The sequence below is a fragment of the Triplophysa dalaica genome, chromosome 23 (genome assembly GCF_015846415.1).
Source record: "Triplophysa dalaica isolate WHDGS20190420 chromosome 23, ASM1584641v1, whole genome shotgun sequence".
Lineage (NCBI taxonomy): Eukaryota > Metazoa > Chordata > Actinopteri > Cypriniformes > Nemacheilidae > Triplophysa > Triplophysa dalaica.
The window spans coordinates 1,004,200-1,022,107 of record NC_079564.1 but is presented as its reverse complement, the minus strand read 5'-3'; the positions used below and the strand labels follow the sequence as shown (position 1 = coordinate 1,022,107).

The 17,908-nt window shown below is 41.8% G+C and overlaps 1 protein-coding gene across 2 annotated transcripts in view; it reads left to right on the top strand.

Annotated features, from left to right (window-relative positions):
* LOC130413349 (SRC kinase signaling inhibitor 1-like) overlaps positions 1 to 17,908 on the top strand; it is a 45,697-nt gene that overhangs the window by 14,833 nt on the left and 12,956 nt on the right. For both annotated transcript variants that reach the window (XM_056738465.1, XM_056738466.1), the window contains exons 2-8: positions 4,138 to 4,389; positions 7,971 to 7,994; positions 13,518 to 13,734; positions 14,886 to 15,196; positions 15,612 to 16,381; positions 16,480 to 16,563; positions 17,213 to 17,253. In XM_056738465.1, coding sequence (XP_056594443.1) covers positions 4,198 to 4,389; positions 7,971 to 7,994; positions 13,518 to 13,734; positions 14,886 to 15,196; positions 15,612 to 16,381; positions 16,480 to 16,563; positions 17,213 to 17,253 — 1,639 coding nt within the window. In that variant the 5' untranslated portion in view covers positions 4,138 to 4,197. The remainder of the gene's footprint in view (positions 1 to 4,137; positions 4,390 to 7,970; positions 7,995 to 13,517; positions 13,735 to 14,885; positions 15,197 to 15,611; positions 16,382 to 16,479; positions 16,564 to 17,212; positions 17,254 to 17,908) is intronic.

Sequence of the window (17,908 nt, the reverse complement as noted above, 5' to 3'; positions counted from 1 at the left end):
AGACATGGCTTCAGTCCAAGTGAAGGTCAGTCTGAGTACACTTTCTTAAGATCAGCTCTTAACATCGGAACAGATACTGGGTTGCAAGAAAATGTTGGTGTACAGCACTTCTTAGATTTTATATTTACACTGTAAAAACATTGCAGCCTTAAATTTTGAATAGCATATGAATGGGATGGGGTGAGGTGATGAAATTATGACGAGCGGTGAGCTGATTTTATTTTTATATTTGTATACGTTTTTTTATTTTCTGTTTATAATTCATTTTGTAATAAATGTAGACTTATAAATAAATAAGTCGGAAAGATCTTGAAAAATTTTTGATCAAATCTATTTGATCTCTCTCTTATCCCTTGCTATCCTCAACTCCCTTCTTTCTTTCCCCGCTCGAAGACATATGTCTCCAAAAATCTCCTTTCCACCTGGCCTACTACCTGTCCCCTCGACCCGATCCCTTTCCACCTTGTACAGGCTATCTCTCCGTCTCTTCTGCCTCAACTTGCACACATTAAAAACACCCCCATCACCACTGCTACTGTCCCCAACTCATTTAAACAAACCCTGGTAACACCTTTACTCAAGAAACCAATACTCAACCCCTCAGTGATCAGCCACTTCAGACCAATCTCACTCCTGCCTTTCCTTTCAGAGGACCTCGAAAGGGTAATATTTAACCAACTATCTGCCTATCTCTCACAGCATGACCTTCTGGACAGTCAGCAATCTGTCTTCAAGCAAGGACAGTCAACGAAAACCACTCTCCTGTCTGTTGTCAAAAATCGGTGCAGGCAAGGGCCAAATCCTTGTCATCTGTCCTTATTCTGCTTGATCTCTCTGCTGCATTTGACACTGTGAACCACCAGATCCTGCTGTCCACTCTCTCCAAACTGGGCATCTCTGGAACTGCACTCAATTGGTTTGACTCTTATCTCACAGACAGATCTTTTAAGGTATCCTCGAGAAGACAGACATTCAGATATCACCAGCTGACAACTGGAGTTCCTCAGGGATCAGTTCTTGTCCCTCTCCTCTTTTCTTTATATATACCACCTCCCTGTGTCCAATAATGGGTTCTCATATCATTTTTATGCAGATGATACGCAGCTTTATTTCTCTTTTCAGCCAGAGGACTCCACCATCTCTGCCCGTGTCTGTGCCTGCCTTCTGGACATCTCTTCTTGGATGAAAGAGCATCACCTACAATTCAACCTCTCCCAGACTGAACTCCTGGTTACACCGGCTTACCCATCAATTGTACACCACATTACCATTCAGCTCGGATCCTCAACTATAACACCCACCAAGTCTCAGAGGAACCTGGTGGTGCTATTCGACGACCACCTCTCACATCGCAGCAACCTCTCCGACTTGCAGGTATGTTCTCTGCAACATCAGGAAATCAGGCCGTTCTTCTTGGAGCATGCCTCTCGGCTGCCAGTCCAAGCTATGGTCATATCAAGACTGGACTACTGCAATTCTCTACTGGCCGGTTTTCCAATCGATGCAGTCAAGCTCTTGCAAATGATCCACAATGCAGCTGCATGTCTTGTTTTCAATCAGCCGAAAAGAACCCATGTAACACCAATTCTGATTTCACTTCAAAGGCTGCAAGTTGCCGCCCGCATCGAGTTTAAATCTCTGACACTGGACTTCAGAACGATAACGGCAAATTCTTTACCTTAATTCAGTGCTCCAGGTCTACATCCCCTCCCGTGATCTTCGGTTTGAAAATGAGCGACGTCTATTTGTTCCATCACAGCGTCAGCAAGGCACCAAATCACTTGCAAAAAGCTTTACTCGTTTGGTTCCCTTGTGGTGGAAAGAACTACCAGCCTCCATCCGAGCTGCAATATCCTTAACAACTTTCAAAAAACAGCTCAATACATAACTGTTCCGCATTTATTTGACCAACCTATAACTGTCTGTCTTGTCTAAAAAAAAATCTTGTTGTTCAATCTCTCCTTCGCTTACTCCAGCTTTAATGCTCTTAGTAGCATGGCCATGTAAACTAATGGTACTGTTTAGCGTGTTGACAAATTGTTTATATGCACTCCTACTTGTAAGTTGCTTTGGATAAAAGCATCTTCCAAATGAATAAATGTAATATGATGTAATGTAAATAATAATAGTCAGCAGCTATAACAATAGATGTTATTTACACTAAATGAAAATAGCTGTATTGGTACTTATAAATAGTGGCAGATAACGTTACTATTTGCACCTCAGTATTGTTGTGCATTAAATATTATGCAATAATAACAGAAGGTAAATCATTATATTTATACAAATTATTAAAATGATGGCAACTTATGGAGATATTAAAGCCCCACACCTACGCCTTCACTCACCCTAAACACAAACTTTATGAATACAATTTTTAAGTTTTACATCAATTTTATAAAAAAAAGCCTTTTTGATCTGTATTGCATAAATGTTAATGTAATGTTATAAAAAAGTGAAAGGGCGTTTTCAGCAAGAGATGTCTCTAATGCCAAGCTAAACAGACTTTACGCCTTACCCCACTGGAGTCACCCATATTGGTGGGCGGAGCTAGTGCAAATAATCTCTGCCAACAAGGCGCGCTATTTGTACTCGGTCTAAATAGACACTCCGATAAAAAAATATGTTTAATAAAAACTCCATGCGTACAAACAAAAAATTCTAAATCCAATTCAAGAAGTAAAAGCTCATTCGGGTTTGGTTGAATTTTTTGGTTGAACCTCAGGATGGGGGGATTTACTCCTGTGAGGCAGAAGGGACTTCTGTTGTGGCACACCTAAGGGTGCAAGGTGAGCACACCTGCAGCCAAAAAGAGAATCTAAGTGTCATTCACAACTGAAACTTATGAGTCGGTATAGTACTGTATCATCACAAGTCAGGTGCAATCTGTCGGCTCTGTTGAGTGCTTATCACTAAGGGTTTACTATTAGTGATGTTTAACTGCGGGCCGCTTTAAACTAACATGTGCTTTTAATGCTATAATTGCTTCCTATGCCAATTCATCCTACATGCTATGTGCTATCGAAAGGCTGTATTATTTTTATGTTATAAAGCTACTGTTTTAAAAGACAGCGCAAGCCAATGTACACCACTCAGGTCACCTGTCTAATGTGTCACTGTATTTCTGGCATTCTCTCTCTATTTTTTGCAGCCAAACCCATTGACATCCTCCAAGAACTGAGTAACATGGAGACTATTAATGGCGGGGAAGCACTTTTTGAATGTGCCCTGTCTCGCCCTGAAACCAAAGACTGCCGGTGGTTACTCAATGACATGCCTCTGAAGGAGTCTGCAACTGTGGAGATAGTTTTCTTCGAGAGTGGTCGACGCCACCTTCTGCTTTGAAAGTTTTGCTTCCTTTGGTTTTGGTGAAATAATTTGAAAATATTTCAGTACATTATTACCATTGACTGCTATTTCTGTGTTAAAAAACTAGAGGGCAGTTGTCATGATGGGCTCCTAGAGATCATTCAGTAGGTGCTAGAAACTGCAAGATCATGGCTTTAATATCCAGGTCTCCACTTTAAATGCACTGTAGGTCTGGATAAAACCATCTGCCGAATATATTCATGTAATGTAAATGGCTGTGTTTGAGTTTGCATGTTAATCTAATGCAGTTATTAGCAAACACTTCTCTATAATGGAGTAAGCATTTGAGTCTGTGAGCCTGTGCACATGGCGTCATTCTGTGCTTAATAGAGCTATTACACAGAGATGTGAAGAGAGAGACAGGCAGTGAGTGAGAGAGAGACAGACAGAGGAAGGCATCATTAAAGAGGACAGACAGCGTTGGTGTTTGGCAGACATATCCTCAACACACACACGCACACACACGCTAAAATCATAAATCTTCGATCAGCGCAGGCTTTGACAACCTGCCTGTTTCTCCATGTTTAGCCTCTATCACATCCTCGCTCAATTTCCGCCCCTCCATATCTGCGTCTTATCTGCATCCCTGGCTTCCTCTTCCCTCCATTAACACATCTGTTCCTGCATCATCGGGTTTGAGGGATGGGACTTTATCAAGCACTACATGTATGAGGACGATGTGACAATGTTATTTCTTCTGTGTGTGAATTGAAATTCATCTCTATGTCCGACATGCCGAACAGAACAACTGCTTTTTCGTCCCCGCAGGTTTGTGACCGTGAGAAAGGGAGGAGATAGAAAAGAAACAGAAGAGATAAAGTTCTTGTGATGTTGCGTGGGGATGATGCAGAATATCAGCGCCGGTATCACACCCTGGGCAGCTCTACGCGCCGCCTCTCAAACCCTGACATGGAGGCCTTCGGCAAGCTCCACAAGGGCGGCGACGTGGAGCACCAGAGGAATAAATACCCTCCTCAGCACGCTGCCACCCTGGTCAACACCAATTGTGCCCGGCAGCAGGTAACACGTTTGTGCGTCTGTGAGGGTGTTTGTCGGGTTGCTCATTGTGTATTTTCAGGTTCTTTGTAAAGTCATGCAAAGCAGATGGAGAAAACAATGTCTCACATTGTGTTTGTGTACGTCAACTGAGCAGCTACTGTTTAAACTGTGGCTTTGTGCTGTGGATGGGTTGAGCTTTGGTGCTTATTTGGCAATGTTGAATCTGGCGTGTAGTGTCCCAGAATGTGATTTTATGTCCTTAAAACGTTTTCTATTCATTTTGGCCATGGGAACTCACATTTCTATGCTTTGCTTAAAGGGATTTACCCAGAAAGGAAAATTCTGTCGTAATATATTCACCCTCTTGTCATTACAAACCTTTAGGACTTTCTTCTGCAGAACACAAACAACGATATAAAAAAATGTGAGCGTTGACTTACACGGACATTTCTCAAAATATCTTCTTTCGTGTTCTACACAAGATTCAAATAGCCTGCAGGTTTTGAGTGACATGAGGGTAAATAAATGATGGCAGAATTTCTATTGTTGAGGAAAATATTCCATGTGATGATCAGGAACAACAGCAGTATAAATAACACTGTAAAACCATAAAACAACAGTTCAAATGATTTATGTGTGCTGCAGTGCATCATGGGAACTGAAGTCCTGCTTTAAGCACAGCAGACATAACTTTTAACACATAAAGCAAATTTACAACTGCTGGTGACTTTTGCTTGCCTGGACCCCTCTCTTTTTTGCTGTTTTTTTATAAAGGGCATTTAGAAAACTGTCTTTCTGGCCGTTCAGTCACTTTCTGTCTCAGTATTTGCTCCCTCATTCTCACGGTCATCTCCCTCTTCTTCTTCACCTTCTGTTCATCCTTTTTATTTGCTCTGTGTATTTACTTGTCTGACTGCCTCGGTCGTCTCAGAACACCAATGGAATGATAGCGAGAGAGAGAGAGGAGTCTGCCGTTACCATGGTAACCAAACCCATGTAGAGAAATCAATGATATCACAAAGCTGGGCCAACATAAAGCAAGGGAAACTACAGGGGGACAGAGAGGCGGCGGATATTGCTGAAGATGCCAGAATTTTTTTACAAATCGACATGAAACGGTATTTACATTTGACATGATGTGTGTTTGGGTGAACATAACAACATGTGGCATAGGACATGTTTTTTTATCTATTGGGATATGGGAAAATGGGTGTTCCTCACCAGGATAGAGTCAGAGCTGAATGTGAGTTTGCGGTGGATTGAAGGGACTTCCTCCCATGAAACATCTGCACATCAGGACCAGAATGTGGAAGGTGAAGGTCAGGTTCATCTTCACATATTTCAATGGTAGAGCTTCTTTGTATTTATTAACGGTAACTGCCATGAAGCCATCGGGCGGATTAGTGAAAACATGAATTTCACAGCATTTCTAGAAATCTTTATTTAACTTTATATATGGAACAATTTGTGACTTTTGAAATCCAGGCTCAAGTCTCATTATGTGATCAGAGCATCAGAGTTTGATTTCAATCCTTAATTTCATTACGATTTTAATCTTTAACATGGCCTTCCTCAGTTAATATTAAAGATAGCAAAGTTATAGTTTCACTGAATGTGCTTAACATAATATACAAAAAAGGTCCCATTAATTTTTTGGTTAACATCATTCAACCCCTAGTGACATCAGCCGGGTAAGAACATTTTTACATTTTGATAATTAAAAAGATTTTTGGTCTTGATATGCGTGGTTGAATCATTCACAAAAGGAACCAGAAAATAATGTGTGTAAGAAAGTATATAGCGAATGTTTTCATGTTGACTTTCAACAGAGAGAAAGATTGAAACGGACTGTGAGAGAAAGAGATACAGATGAGGATTTACAGTTCAGAGTTTCAGAAACAGCAGACGAGAAGCAGAGGCGAAGCAGAGAAATGGCCGTCAAGACAACTAATAAATCACTGATAGTATCACACATTCATCAGCCTGTGAGGGCACAAATCCACACGAGAGAGAGAGAGAGAGAGAGTTTGGGGATGTGACAGCTATTTTTGAGGTGCCAAAAATGTGTGTGTTCTGATAAGAGTACATCTATGAAATATTTCATTTCCAAAATTTGATCCGTTTATGCGTTTTAACAAGATATTTATTGACACCAAATGAGGACGCATGAAAACTGGCCATTGAAGCCAGCTTGAGGCGTGAGGCTGATAAGAAAGATCTGATTGGTCAGGCATCGGATGATTAGATTGGTTATAGGCACATGTGATGATGACTAAATGTTGGTTTGGGGTTTGTGGTTATTATTAGCCATTATAATACAAACATCAGCTGAGAATCTGCCATTGAAGTGAACGAGAACGCCACACACAAACCTCTTTAGTCATGCCAACTGAAAAAGAAAAAAGGACATTGTAACAGTTTGGTGAAAAATGGAGTCTAAAGTCAAACATTTCAGGTTTCTGTGAAATAATATGTGCTGAAGAGCATAAAGATTAGGGAAGTAAATAAGGTCGATTTTGATGTCATGACTATTTTATATCTTGATGTCTCGGCTGTTATATGCAAGGTACGGCGTACAAGTATGGAAGCAGGTGTGGCCTGCCGCAGTGTCTGAGAGGGAGAGAGAGAGGGAAAGAGAGAGGGAGAGAGAGGGAGAGGGAGAGGGAGAGAGACAGAAAATGAAGAATGTCAGGTTCTTCACTTGTGATGCAGGTCAGGTTGAATGTTCATGTTGATTTACTGTTTCTATAACTAAATCTTCATCTCCTGTTGTGTGTTATGATGTGTGTACCTCAAGGATGATAAGTACACAAATACTGGCATCTTGTGAACATAATGGGTCACACTTTTAGCTACTTAGTGTGAGTATCTGAAAACAAAGTTAGCTGCCTTAATAGACAACATTTTTGGGCATCATATGTTAATTGTATTGAAGTGTTCAATGACCTTCTTACATTCTTACAGTTTATCTTTCTTTATGTTTCAAATTTGGGTTTGAAATGTTGGTCACTGCATGTACCTTAAAAGAGTAGTTCACCTTGAAAATGGAAATTCTCTCATCATTTACTCACCCTGTTGTCATTTTACAACCGCGTGATTGTCTTTCTACTGCAAAACACAAAAGAAGATATTTTGAAATGTGTTGGTAACCAAAAACCGTTGGTCCCCTTTGACTTCGATTGTGTGGACACAAAACAATGTGTCAGTGAGAACCAATGGTTTTCTCTTACCAACATTTTTTAAAATAATTTGTTTTATGTTCTGCAAAAGAAAGAAACTCGTACAGGCACATAAATAATGACATGATTTTTGTCTTAAAGGTGAGCTATTCCGTTAAGGCAGGGGTTCAGTTTATTTTATTGGTCAGCCATGTGTTTCAATTACCGACCTCAAAATTGGATCTAATATCAAAACTATTCTCTTGAGTTTTCATAAGACTTATGTTCTGTTATTGATCTGTAATATTCAGTTATGTGTATACTTTGGTTTGAATGTGAAACGGTAATTTACTGCTGTTTTCTTTCTGTTTTCCTTCTCTTCCTCTCTTCTGTCGACCCCTCTCTCACCCTCTCATTCTCCTGCTCACCCTCTTCCTCTATTAGCAACCACATTACTGGAGTTTTAAGGTGAGTTGGACATTTCTCTCCGGATGTATGTGTGGGGTGTTTAAATGTGTTTCTGGATAAGTTGTCAGTTTGATTTAATGGGTTATGGGCAAATTGGAAGTTTAGGCAAACATAAAAGACACAATATATCACAAATAACCGTGATGCAAGCAAACTAGACTGTGGATGACACAGAATGGCATTAAATACATCAAAAATATAAATGTTAGTAATGTTATCAAGTTCATAAATGGGAGACGCTGCTCCAAGTGAGCAAACTAACCATTTGAAGATGTAAGCCATGGATTTTCTGGTATGTCAGATATTAACCTCCAGGTGCCCTTGACATGCTTTTGATTTGCTGGTGCACCTGTGACGAACCGCTTCGGCCCTGTGACAAACCTCCTTAGACCTGTGACGAACCTCTTCAGCCCTGTGACAAACCTCCTTAGACCTGTGACAAACCTTCTTATCCCTGTGACGAACCGCTTTGGCTCTGTGACAAACCTCCTTAGACCTGTGACGAACCTCTTCAGCCCTGTGACAAACCTCCTTAGACCTGCGACGAACCTTCTTATCCCTGTGACGAACCGCTTCGGCCCTGTGACAAACCTCCTTAGACCTGTGACGAAACTCTTCAGCCCTGTGACAAACCTCCTTAGACCTGTGACGAACCTTCTTATCCCTGTGATGAACCGCTTAGGCCCTGTGACGAACCTCCTTAGACCTGTGACGAACCTCCTTAGACCTGTGACGAACCTCCTTAGACCTGTGACGAACCTCCTTAGACCTGTGACGAAACTCTTCAGCCCTGTGACGAACCTTCTTATTCCTGTGATGAACCGCTTAGGCCCTGTGACGAACCTTCTTAGACCTGTGACGAACCTCCTTAGACCTGCGACGAACCTTCTTATCCCTGTGACGAAACTCTTCAGCCCTGTGACAAACCTCCTTAGACCTGTGACGAACCTTCTTATCCCTGTGATGAACCGCTTAGGCCCTGTGACGAACCTCCTTAGACCTGTGACGAACCTCCTTAGACCTGTGACGAACCTCCTTAGACCTGTGACGAAACTCTTCAGCCCTGTGACGAACCTTCTTATTCCTGTGATGAACCGCTTAGGCCCTGTGACGAACCTTCTTAGACCTGTGACGAACCTCTTCAGCCCTGTGACAAACCTTCTTAGCCCTGTGACGAACCGCTTACGCCCTGTGACGAACCTCCTTAGACCTGTGACGAACCTTCTTAGACCTGTGACGAACCTCTTCAGCCCTGTGACAAAGCTCCTTAGACCTGCGACGAACCATCTTAGCCCTGTGTCGATCCTCTTCGGCCCTGTGACGAACCTCTTCGGCCCTGTGACGAACCTCTTCGGCCCTGTGACGAACCTCTTCGGCCCTGTGACGAACCTCTTCGGCCCTGTGACGAACCTCTTGGCCCTGTGACGAACCGCTTAGGACCTGTGACGAACCTCCTTAGACCTGTGACGAACCTTCTTAGCCCTGTGACGAACCTTCTTAGCCCTGTGATGATCCTCTTCAGCCCTGTGACGAACCTTCTTAGCCCTTTGATGAACCTCTTCAGCCCTGTGTCGATCCTCTTCGGCCCTGTGTCGAACCTCTTCGGCCCTGTGTCGATCCTCTTCGGCCCTGTGATGAACCTCTTCAGGTCTGTGACGATCCTCTTCCGCCCTGTGTCGATCCTCTTCGGCCCTGTAACGAACCTTTTCGGTCCTGTGACGAACCTCTTCAGGTCTGTGTCGATCCTCTTCGGCCCTGTGTCGATCCTCTTCGGCCCTGTAATGAACCTTTTCAGGTCTGTGACGATCCTCTTCCGCCCTGTGTCGATCCTCTTCGGCCCTGTAACGAGCCTTTTTGGCCCTGTGTCGATCCTCTTTGGCCCTGTGTCGATCCTCTTTGGCCCTGTGTCGATCCTCTTTGGCCCTGTGTCGATCCTCTTTGGCCCTGTGTCGATCCTCTTTGGCCCTGTGTCGATCCTCTTCGGCCCTTTGTCGATCCTCTTCGGCCCTGTGTCGATCCTCTTCGGGCCTCTGATGAACCTCTTCGGCCCTGTGTCGATCCTCTTCGGCCCTGTGTCGATCCTCTTCGGCCCTGTGTCGATCCTCTTCGGCCCTGTGTCGATCCTCTTCGGCCCTGTGTCGATCCTCTTCGGCCCTGTGTCGATCCTCTTCGGCCCTGTGTCGATCCTCTTCGGCCCTGTTTCGATCCTCTTCGGCCCTGTGTCGATCCTCTTCGGCCCTGTGATGAACCTCTTCGGCCCTGTGATGAACCTCTTCGGCCCTGTGTCGATCCTCTTTGGCCCTGTTTCGATCCTCTTCGGCCCTGTGTCGATCCTCTTCGGCCCTGTGATGAACCTCTTCGGCCCTGTGTCGATCCTCTTCGGCCCTCTGATGAACCTCTTCGGCCCTGTGTCGATCCTCTTCGGCCCTGTGTCGATCCTCTTCGGCCCTGTGTCGATCCTCTTCGGCCCTGTGTCGATCCTCTTCGGCCCTGTGTCGATCCTCTTCGGCCCTGTGTCGATCCTCTTCGGCCCGGTGTCGATCCTCTTCGGCCCGGTGTCGATCCTCTTCCGCCCTGTGACGAACCCGTTCAGCCCTGTTGATAGCTGAAGGTGACAAACTGAAAATCTATGGCTTTACTGAGATCCTGTAAAATATTTGATTAAATGACTCTCCCTCAAACATTTTCGTATTATTTTGCTTCTGCAAATAGTGTGTTGTATACCTTACACAAAGTTACCATGTTTTTATTTCAGTACAATGTAGTTTTGGGTTAACTATTTTAGTTTTATTTGTAGTAAAAACATGGTTATTTTTTGCGATGTTGCAAAGAAAAGCATAAATGAAATGACAGGATGCCAGAGGTGTTGATTTAAGCAAATATGGCGTTACAGTCTGCATAAGAATTGTCTGTGGTTCAGCTTCTTTGACACATGCATATTTTACATCTCAGTATTATTAAAAGATTATTATTAATATCAATTCTTAACGAAAATTAATTATGGATAGATTATACTAAACTTGAATCTTTTTAATTAATTGCCATTTGGAAGACACTTTCATGCTGAATAGTGATTAAAAAAGCATTTATTACTGGGACATTTTTACCCTTGAGCATCCAGGAGTTAAGTGTCTTTTTCAAGAGCCCAATAATGAGTCTTCTCCTCAATGTTCTTTACAACACACCATAGTGTCATGCATTACTGCTTGGCTGACAGTTGACAAACATTTACCTTCCCTGATCAATCTACAGACTTTGGGGTCAATAATCTTGCATCTGTATGTCAGTGGGATCAATATTACATGACTGGATGTCTTGACTTCATACTGGATGCTGTTTGTAATTCTGTGCTAACAGAAAAAGATGTGGAGCTCAGTGTTAGTTGAGTCTGAAGCCCTGAAACGTGTGACTTCATCTTCATTCTCTGGTGTGAGCGCTCACTGAACTGTCAGAGCCCACAGGAGTGACACCACGTGGCGGTGTCAGCGACAACAAATAGTAATAGGAACCAAGACTTCAGGAAGTCAGAGTCTCTCCAGGTGAAGGGATTCTTACTGTACCAGATGATTTTGTACCTGACATGATGTCTCACAAATAAGACAATTGTTAATATACATGAAGAGTATTGAGTTGTAAAACGAATGTAGATCATAGAGGTAAAATAATCAGTATTCGGATAAATGTGATGAGAAATGTTTGAGTTGATCTTGAGATCTTCAATAATGTTGAGTTTGGATTTCAGATGAGACAAATCTGAGCTCAGTTTAAACATTGTGGATATCTCTTCTCAAACTCTGACACACACATTTGTGACATTTGCCTTTTTATTAGGAAAAATATTAGATGCAGAAGAACACAATAAGGATAAAATCGAGATCTTTAAACTTTTCTGTCGTTTTTCTTTTAAAGGGGTTTGTATATGGCTAAAAACTACTTTATTTACATTTACATTTATGCATTTGGCAGACGCTTTTATCCAAAGCGACTTACATTGCATTGACCTATACATTTATACTTAGGTAAATTCAATCCCCTGGGATCAAGCCCACAAACTTGCGTTGTTAACATTGTCAAGCCATTAACATCCAGACAGAAAGATGCAGACGATGATGCGGAGGATTGTGGGTGGTGAACGCACAACTAACCCTATTCATGTGTATGATTTTTCGTAACTGTAAGTTTATTTACAGTCTGAAACAGTATGAGCTGTGAAGGTGTGTGTTTGGAGGAAGAATCCCTCAATTACATCCCTCACTGGAACGGTATTTCAGGATCGCTGTGGTTAATGGCCATCCCACAGCTGCAAACATCTGTCCTGTCAGTCAATGCTTCACACAGTCTGATTGGCTGTGATGTAGATCAGTACAACCGTCTCAGCCAATCAGAGGTGAAGGAACAGCGGGGAAAGATTTTTATAATGGCATTATTCTCGGTTATACACCAGTTCATGTCAACTTTAGGAAAACAAATATTGCTGTGAGTTTATATTTTCTCTTCTTATAGTATGTGATAAAACATAAGTCTGAGTTATTATAGTGTTCTAATTTAAATGATCTTTTGATATTTTTAGACGTTAATATTTGTTGAATTATTTGCTGTTTTGTGCTTTTGTCATTTTATTTTAATAATGCTGTGTAAATTCAATTATTGTAATATTTGTTATAGTTTTAGACTAGTTTTTGATCATTTTCAGTGAATCATTTTAGTGCCTCAGCTTAAATTTATTTCAGTTTATTGCTAAGGCAACATTTGTCATTTTTTGTCATCTTGTCAAGTTTTTTTTCAAATAATATTCAAGCTGGATTTGTATTTGATTGCAATTGACAGAACAGTTAACATTTTATTACAGTAGTTGTGAATTTTTTACAGTTTTTAAGTTTGCAGTTTTATAAGTTAATAGTTTTCAGTTGCTGGAGTTGCTAGTTTCAGTTTTAGAGTTTTGGTTATCAGTCTGTTAAACTGATTTTTAATTTTCATAAAATCTTTCCACAATTGATATTTTATACTAAAATGAAATAGTTTTCCACTTTTTCTGAAGACTTTAAATGGTCTTACTGACAATGCAGTGAAATGTTATTTTAATATTACATGTGTATATTGTGTAATATTGTGTTTTTCATGTAACTGTAAAGTCATGGAGTGTGTGTGTGTGTGTGTTTAAAGTGGAACATATGTCTGAGACTACCAGTGAAAATGATTAATGTAATAATGTAATACAATGATCAAAATACGGGTTTAGTGCTACATTTGGTACAAAAAATGATGTAGTCTCAGATTTTGGACTCCTACTGTCTTATGTGCAACTCTATCTTGGGTTTCTTTAAACTTTAAAGTTTTCTTTAAAGTTACTTCTTTAAAAACACACACACACACACACACATACCCTAATAGTCCCTAGACCGCTTTTGCCTTCCCATCAAAGAGGTTTCATTACCCTTGCAATACTGCTCATTCTGCGATACGAGCTACTAAAGAGTGTTCCTGCCCTCCTGAAGTGCACTGATCTGTGTGTCTCCTCTCCAGGCGAGGACTCCACGCAACGCTGCCGGGCAGCAGCAGCAGCAGCAGCAGCAGCATTCGCTGGGCGAGCAGGAAGGAGGGCGTCTCTGCTATGCGTCTGCTGAGAGTCTGGAGAGCATGGCCGACGCTGAGCTCCCTCTGGGCTTCAGTCGCTCAAACATTCTCAGACAAAGCCTGCCGCTGGCCCGATCACCCAGCCAGGCCAAACTAAGAGCTCCAGGTACAACTTTTTTCAAGTCATTGTGTTTGTCAATGTTTCTCTCACCAAACACAGATGTAGTGTGAGAACAGATTGTTAATGCTTCTGTTGAAGGGGCGTTAAGATGTTAATGACATCATGATGGTGCTTCAACATTTTTGCTTTACTGTCTTGAGGTCACGTGGTTGATGATTTACGTTTAATCATTTAGCAGACGCTTTTATCCAAAGAGTTCAGGGAGCAGTAAGCAATATATCATACAGGAGCAATAATACTAGTTTCAACAAAAGCTAGAGAAAGATTTTTATTTGTCTGTCAAGTATGATGTGATGTATTTCTGTGTAGTATATTAGAGTTCAGGGCAATTCCAGCGCTATGGACGTGACAGAGAATTAATTAGTTACTATTATATCAAACTATCTCTTTATATTTTACTGAACCCTTGTTGATAGAGTCTAAACATCAAAAAATGTCCGTCTATGAAAAAATCTATTTTTTAAAAAGAGAAATAAACATGCGTTATGGATGTGACAAAAATGGATGCACATTTGAAGAGAGATGTCACATGGGTATTTGAGCCAACAAATGTTCAAATCTGTGCTGTTACTATAGAAAAAAACTCTTTTTTTAGTTTTTTTAAATTTTTTTAGTGGTAACGTTGACATTTTCACGGAATTGCCCATCACTCAAAAATGAAACACAATAGAAGATATTTTGAGGATTTTTATTGCTTAACAATAAGTCCATTGGCTTCCCTTATATGGCCATTTCTCAAAATATCTTCTTTTGTGTTTCACAGAATAAAGAGTCGTTTGCAGATTGCGCCCTTGGGTGAATGAATGATGACAAATCTTAATAACTTTTTGGTGAACTGTCCCTATAAGATTGCATGAAGAGGCACCAATTTCCTACAAACATACAATAAAAATGGTTTAAAATGTGTGTGTATATACTTACTTATACTCATACTTACATTATTTCTGCCCCCCCCTCTCTCTCTTTCTCTCACTCTCTCTCTCTTTCTCTCTCTCTCTCTCTCTCTCTCTCTCTCCCTCTCTTTCTCTCTCTCTTTCTCTCACTCTCTCTCTCTCTCTCTCTCTCTCACACGCTCTCTCTCTCTCTCTCTCTCTCTCACTCTCTCTCTCTCTCTCTCTCTCTCTCTCTCTCTCCAGCGGTGTTATTCCTTCAGTTTGGGGATGAAACGCGGCGCGTGCACATCACTCATGAGTTGACTAGTATGGAGACGCTGCACGCGCTCATCGTGCACATGTTCCCTCAGAAGCTGACGATGGGCGCGCTGCGCTCCCCCGCCACGGCTCTGCTCATGAAGGACGAGGCTCGCAACATCTTTTACGAACTGGAGGACCCTCGTGACATCCACGACCGATGCCTCATCAAGATTTACTACAGAGACGCGCATTATACCCCACAACACACGCAGCACCCCGTACACCACGGCCACATCGCCAACGGAGACCTGCGCGTGAGTAAATCCTGACAGAGATACGGTACAAATCTGACAGGTTCAGGATCCTCAGGTGCTATAAAAAAGAAAAAATATGATATCTTTCAGTTTATAACCTTATCCTTCCATACTTCCATACAAAATGTAAATATATTTGTCTATTTCTACAAACTTAGTTTTTTACATGAAAGCTTACTTTTAAAGGGACAGTATTGCTTAAAATATCTTCTTTTGTGTTCCACATAAGAAAGAATCATGTACAGGTTTTAAATGACATGAGAGTTATTTTGGGGTGAACTTTACGCATTGTTAAACTTCTTTTTACTGCACAAGGTAGGCTAAAGCGACCTTTTCACATTCTTAAAACATACATCTTGTCACATGTCACGTGCTCTTCACTAATCCCGTCTGTCTCTCTATTTCTTTCCTCCAGAGAGAGCTTGTGTACACCTCGAGGGAATCGTCTCCCACGCGCCGTTTAAACCCGATGCCGTCTTCCGCTTCACCCTCTGGCTCTCCTTCACGCTCGCAATCTCGTCTTTCTTACTCGGGCGGGCGTCCTTCCTCTTACGCGGGTCCCCATCCGTCACCCCAGATGCACCCTTATCAGCACCAACACCACGGCCACCCCCCTCAGCAGACTGGCCACCCCCACCCTGCATTTTGCCCCTCCCCCAGCGCTATCCTGGAGCGCCGTGACGTGAAACCGGATGAGGAAATCACGTCGTCGTCGAAGAGCATGGTGCTCCTTAAAAACGAAGCAATATATGCAGACCCGTACGCGCTCGTGCAGGACCCTCGGCTCAGTGTGGCCTCGTCGCAGGCCCTGGCATACCGCCGCGGCTCTGTCCGCTCCATCGCCGGCTACCCTGCTGCTGCGTTACAGTGTGAGCTTGAGGGCGCCCTCTACAGACCCGGAGGACACATATATGCAGATCCGTACGCCACTATGGGTTTCCGCACCCTGCCCCCAGCCTCACCACAAAAACTGTCTGATGGCAGGGATCCGTACGGAAGCCACCCGGGTCGAGCATCCCCTGGCAGACACGGGTTCCGTAAAGATGGAACTGTATACATAGAGAGCCCTAAAAATCGTCCGGGAGGGCCGCCTATGGATCAGATATGTATGATTGGGGGCCCTGGAACCGACGGAGGGCCAGTGCCAGTTTACAGCCCAGCATTACCTGGCAATGAAGAAACCAGGTGACAGGATTTTCACTGATAAACCTGTTTGCTTATATAGAAAAAATATAGTGCTTATCTAGTGTGTATGTGTGTGTAATGGTGGTTTCCTCCCCTAGAGAGCGTATGGAGGCCATGGAGAAGCAGATAGCCAGTCTGACTGGTCTGGTTCAGAGTGTTTTAACCCGTGGACCGGACAGCCCGTAAGAAATGTTGTTTTTATTTCAGTACCACAATCAGCAGTCTGACATTTAAATGTAAGGGTTTGACACAAATTAAAGTCCCCGTGAACCGGAAGTTGCGATCATTTTTTCTTCCATAATTTGACGTACTTCCAAGTGAAATGGAATTTCAAATGAGAAAATAGTGGGCGTGGCTTTCGTCTTTCTCTGCGATTGGATGCATAAAATGCATTTTAAAATGAAACCGGCAGCAGACTAACAGTTGAAGGGGATGAGTTAACGGATGCTCCGCCCAAGCCGTCTAACAAAGGTCGTTTAAGATGGATAGTCATTACAGGACGGAAGTGCATTTTCAGATTTTAAATGAAGATTGTGAGGGCACATGAATTCTAAAAAATATAATGACCCACATTGATAAGCGATTTACAATAAACGCTGCAATATTTCATGAAAAAAATGCATTGTCATTTTTAATTTCACTGGGACTTTAACACACACATGTTGAAATTTGGCCACCATTGAATCTCTTAAGATTGAATGTGTAATGCAGTTGTATCACACTTAACCTTAAATTCCAAAGTATAGTCTCATTAATCTAAAATACAGTATATAGTGTAGACATACAAGATCTAAGTTTTTCATAGAGACGTGTTTTATGTTGGTCTTGCAGTGATAAGACAGAAACAGCGAGTGACTGCTCTGCTCCTGAAAGTGAGTATCACACCGTGTCTGTGTTCACACTTTCAAATTAATAACTTGAATTAGGCTACGTTTGATATTTTATGACTTGCTCTGCAAATTGTCACCTTGAAAACAGTCAACCGTCATATCTGTGGCTGCTGTACTTGATGTATTGTAGAAACCTGCTCACTAACAAACAGACTCAAGAAAAGTGTGAGCATTAAGTCATTTCAGTGAGTTAATAATTTCCTAAAGTCTTCCCTAGAGCACAGGTGCGATATTTACTTGTTAAGTGTGTTGGTGAAAGCTATAATGATTTCAGGCTAGTATAAGAAAAAGAGAAGCGTATAATAAACACATATAATATAATAATAACACAATAAAAACACGATAAAATAATAAAAAACATGATTTTTGAAAAATATTGAAACATTGTTTACTCATTTTGGAAACAAACTCTTCAAATATCGCTGCTGTCCTGCTGAGACCTTGTATCTCCATATTTTGTGATATTTATGTTTGCCATGAATCATTATTATTAGCCATTCTCTGTCACTGGGTTTTTTTAAATATTTAACCAATATAAAGTATTAAAAAGTGCTTGTCAACTTTGATAACATAGTATGTAATTATTTAAAAAGTAGAGTTTTTTTCCTGAATAACATCGACTTTGGACATAAAAGCT